Source organism: Trachymyrmex septentrionalis, unplaced genomic scaffold, assembly GCF_001594115.1.
Source record: "Trachymyrmex septentrionalis isolate Tsep2-gDNA-1 unplaced genomic scaffold, Tsep1.0 scaffold60, whole genome shotgun sequence".
In the NCBI taxonomy this organism is placed as follows: domain Eukaryota; kingdom Metazoa; phylum Arthropoda; class Insecta; order Hymenoptera; family Formicidae; genus Trachymyrmex; species Trachymyrmex septentrionalis.
In genome coordinates, this window is record NW_017305779.1 from 5,350,861 (window position 1) to 5,355,181 (window position 4,321).

At 37.3% G+C, this 4,321-nt stretch overlaps 1 protein-coding gene across 1 annotated transcript in view; it reads left to right on the forward strand.

Annotated features, from left to right (window-relative positions):
* Window positions 1–4,064, forward strand: part of LOC108752680 — a 16,536-nt gene extending 12,472 nt beyond the window's left edge. The window contains exons 6-8 of the mRNA XM_018493707.1: window positions 1,489–1,828; window positions 3,174–3,462; window positions 3,579–4,064. Of these exons, the coding sequence (XP_018349209.1) occupies window positions 1,489–1,828; window positions 3,174–3,462; window positions 3,579–3,800 (851 nt within the window). The 3' untranslated portion in view covers window positions 3,801–4,064. The remainder of the gene's footprint in view (window positions 1–1,488; window positions 1,829–3,173; window positions 3,463–3,578) is intronic.
* Window positions 4,065–4,321: the final 257 nt, after the last annotated feature.

Here is a 4,321-nt window from a genome sequence, read left to right on the forward strand (position 1 = left end):
GAGTCGAAATATCCCGTTGCTGTATTGAATAAATCGACGATTATATTATATTTCTAGATCGGATAATCGAGGAGCGCGGCACGCAGATACGCATCCTCCTTCCGTCATATTTATGTTTCACATGATTAGAGAGGACGCGACAGATGCTGGACCGCGATAATCAACGCCTGATTTTTTTTTTCACCGTGTCCCACCGTGTGAACGGCGCCTCGTTTGCTCCTACCAGAAATCCTTGTTGCGGTTTAAAGCGACGTGACATACTTAACTGCCTTCGCACATCTTACAGTCACGATTCGCCTCTGCATCGCCTTACATGACGTGGCTGCACTTCGCGCGAAACTATTTTAATGCTGCTTAGATCGTGGTCGGAGATTAGATGTCAGCTTATCGCTTCTCAGCGATGCTAATCAATTACGATCTCATCGACGTTTTATTGTGTACGAATTTTTAGTATCTTATTATGTACCGTTATATGTGCACATCGTCTCTAAAGTCGCCGATATTGTAATAAATAAAAACTGCACCGTTGGTGCAAACGCTTCACAAGTCGATCGGTTTGCACGGTGCGATAAATATTATAATAGATGACTATAAAATTATAATTCTAACTCGCCGACATGGTCGAAAGAGCCAGAAGCATTTATAAAATTCTCAGAGAGGACACTCTTGATGGATTTCACCCTGCGATTCTTACCTAATACATTCCGCCTCTGTATTTCACTGCAAATCGTTGCGCAAAGGAGTTCTTCTTCGAAGAGGAGAGTTTCCATGCGCATCCGAGAGAAGGCGGGAGTCGAGAGCGCCGCTCCGTGTCGTCGTTGTTTACGGCAACGGGTAATGACAGTTATGCTGATGATGATGATGATGATGAGACATTGCCTTGACGACGACGACGAGGACGACGAGGACGACCGGCAGCACATAAATTCGTGCGTGAGTCGACCTCGTGGGAGGCCGTTGTACGTACGGAATAAAGTTCCGCATTCTCGGCCCACAGCCCGAGGCATCTCTCAGCCTCTTCATGTCTTTCGGAGTCTCACATCGGTGGTCTCTCCTCTCCTTCTACGTCCTTTTAGCCCGCTACCGCTCTTTAAATCTTCCCTGACCTCATCGAGATGCCAAATTCCGCGAGAATTACCGCCGGCCAAGATTAAGAGGGCCAATCGGTTATAGACACTACTCGATTTTCATCCATCTATCGTCTTACAGAACGAAAAAAGAAACAAAAAGCGAAAGGCTGTTATTAAATAAAAGTGTCATGTAATATTTTATATTGAGCCTTTTATAAAATATATATATAAACAGAGATAAAGTTATTCGTTTTTACAATTAAGCTTATCTAATATAATTACTACAAGAACTGCGATAAGTCGAAAATAAAAAAATATATTCAATATACCATATATATAAATAAAGTGAAATTATAAGCAATAACTATATAATTATATGTTAATGTGTTAACTATAATTACATGTTAATCGTTTGCAGATGACGATTGGGGCGTGCCAAACGAGGACAATGACTATTTACCAGAAGTGGAGACAGCTGCGAGTCTGACATTGCCGCGACTGCCGCGAAGCCCAGAAAGATTACCCAATCAAGCAAATAGGGGAGTTTCACCAAATTGCAATAGGAATCGACGAGCGGCGGAATTTAGACAGCGATCACCAAGTCCTCAATATCAACCCAGGGTGAATCCCGGCGAGGTGACCAGTCCCAGAGAGAGGTTCCAAGATGCTAAGGAAATGTTTAGGGCGATGGAGAGGGAGGCCATTGCCAGGCCTATCCTCTCCAGGCAGAGAGACATCGAGCATCATCCTGTACACAGGTGCGCTTTTACCCTCCGCGAACCAGGTGGGGGTGTGACATATCCCAGCAAGATGAATTTCTATAACTTTTTAAAAAGTCGCGCGTATGTTGCTGGTTTCGCGCAGCTAGAGAGTACGTTGTTATCAATAATACTAAATTATGGTATATTTATGATGAAGTACAGCATGGGGGGGGGGGGTATGAGATATATTCACATATGATCCATATTGATTTTCCACCTGGGTTAAGAATAATATCAAACAAATTAAATAATGAAATTTAGAAATAAAATCAAAATCAGAAAAATTTATCTTCTACTAATAAGAAATGTATTTCATGATTTTGTTTGTATTTAAATACAGACTATAGTACTCTGTAGTTTGCGAAATGCGTGATTTGATCGTGAGTAAAAGTCGGAATGCAATATCAGCGTCAAGATTATCAATCCAGAGATATCAGTAAACGCGACAGCAACCATCGTCGCGTTTTTCATTTTGCACATATATGGTTCTATCCAGCTTTCCACGCTCGAACGGGTTTCAAGTATCAAACATTTTCACCAAACGCGTTCTCACAAGAGAGATTTGTAAAGATACAAATCTTGATATGTTCGTGAAAATGTTTGTAGAAATTGCAATTAGAGAGAGTAGAGCGTTGGTATCCTGTATGTCCACATTCTTAAATTTTTTGTAGAAAATGTCTCTTGGATTTGAATGGTTTTATAGAAAGAAAAATTTTCTGTGAAATATATACATAGTTATTGATTGTAATTCGGGAATAGTCATCTAGAGTGTTTTTATATTCCAGCAGCGAAATAATGTGAATTGTTGTAAAATATTTTTTAACACATTCATAGTTTTTTAATAACTATTCGAACTTTTAAATGCAATTTCATTTCAGCAGGCACTTGCAAAATATTAATTCAAATTTTTATTTTTTTAGAAATACTAAGAAATAATAAGCTATTTAACGTGTTTATATATACTTCATTTAATATTTGTTTAGTTTCAACTTACTTTTTCAGAAAATTGTGATTAAATCTATATCTATAATATTTTCAAATATTAATAAATTGGAAAATAATCAATAACATATATTGTTAGTAATAGTGATTTTAATTAAAGTAAAAAAATAGTGATTTAATTAAAGTAAAAAAATAACTCAGGTAATTGTTTAGGTAAAAATAAAATTAGGTGACTACTCTCAGGTTAACGAACATATATTGTAAATTAATCATATTTTGAACTAGAATCACATTTAGTACCAATCATATTGTGTACTAATTTTTTATTATTACTCGTTGTTAATTGATTAAAGGATTTGTTGAATGTAAAGATTTATTCAGTATTGTTATTGTTTAATAGAGTCCAGTCGGCTAGACAGGTTCACGAGGATCGATCTAGCCGTCAATATCCTGCAAGCTTAAACTCCATGTCCTCGCATGAACATGCAGTTAGACGAAGTCAACCGGACGTGCTTGATCGTGAAAATGTCGTATCTTACAAGGGTAGACCGCGACCCAGGACTCATCATTATGCGATTGAACGTCCATCTGAGCCAGAGATTTCGAGACCGCGACCAAGGAGCTTCTACGAGAATTTGTCGATCGGCAGAGATTTCAGAGATCAGAGGACTCTCGTAGATCAGAGAGATGTAAGAGTGACGTTTCTAAATTACATTTAGCACTAAATCTAATGTAAGCACTAAACATAATAAAAGTAAGTTTAAAGTTTTTTATAACGACTTTTATATCTTTTTATATTAAACAGATGCGAGAATTTCGAGAACGTGCACAGCACCCACGAGAATTACGCGACAAGTTGCGAACAAGAAGTACGACCTACCAGGAATTGTCGGAGCATGAAAGATATCCTGGACTCGATCGTGAAAGTGCCAGACCGCCGTTGGAAATGATCCCAACATCCGGTAGATATCGTCACAGCTACGCCGAACCGCCGAGATTGGGCCTGGCTGCACTTCATCCCTATTGATGCGCTAGCCCGTTTTAATTGGTGAATTATTTAATGAATTAACCAACATATCGCGCTATCATTATTTTTGCATTATTATGCACTGAGCCTTGACCGTTCAGTATGTTCATGGTTAATGGCCTTTATCCCGCCTCTGGAATAACATGAGGAAGGAGAAAGGAGAGAGAACTGCGATATATGGATATTTTTATTTTTTTTACTTTGGAATGTTTACAAGGAACAGTTTTCGATTAATATTAATATAATTCTTTACTATCGATTGCATAAAACACTAAATTGTATAATGAATCATTTAATGCAATGTAATTAACAAAATAAATTGTTTATATAATAATTGTTACAAAATAAAAAGTGAAATAATTTGAATGTATGTTTCAACCTTTGAACGTCACACACTACAAGACGTCACATACTTGATTTGATATAGCATACCTAATCCAATTCGATTGCTTATAGCTTTCATAATAATGAACATATTATAAACAGTTTTCTTTTTAATTAAAATGTCAGACGTTAAGAAA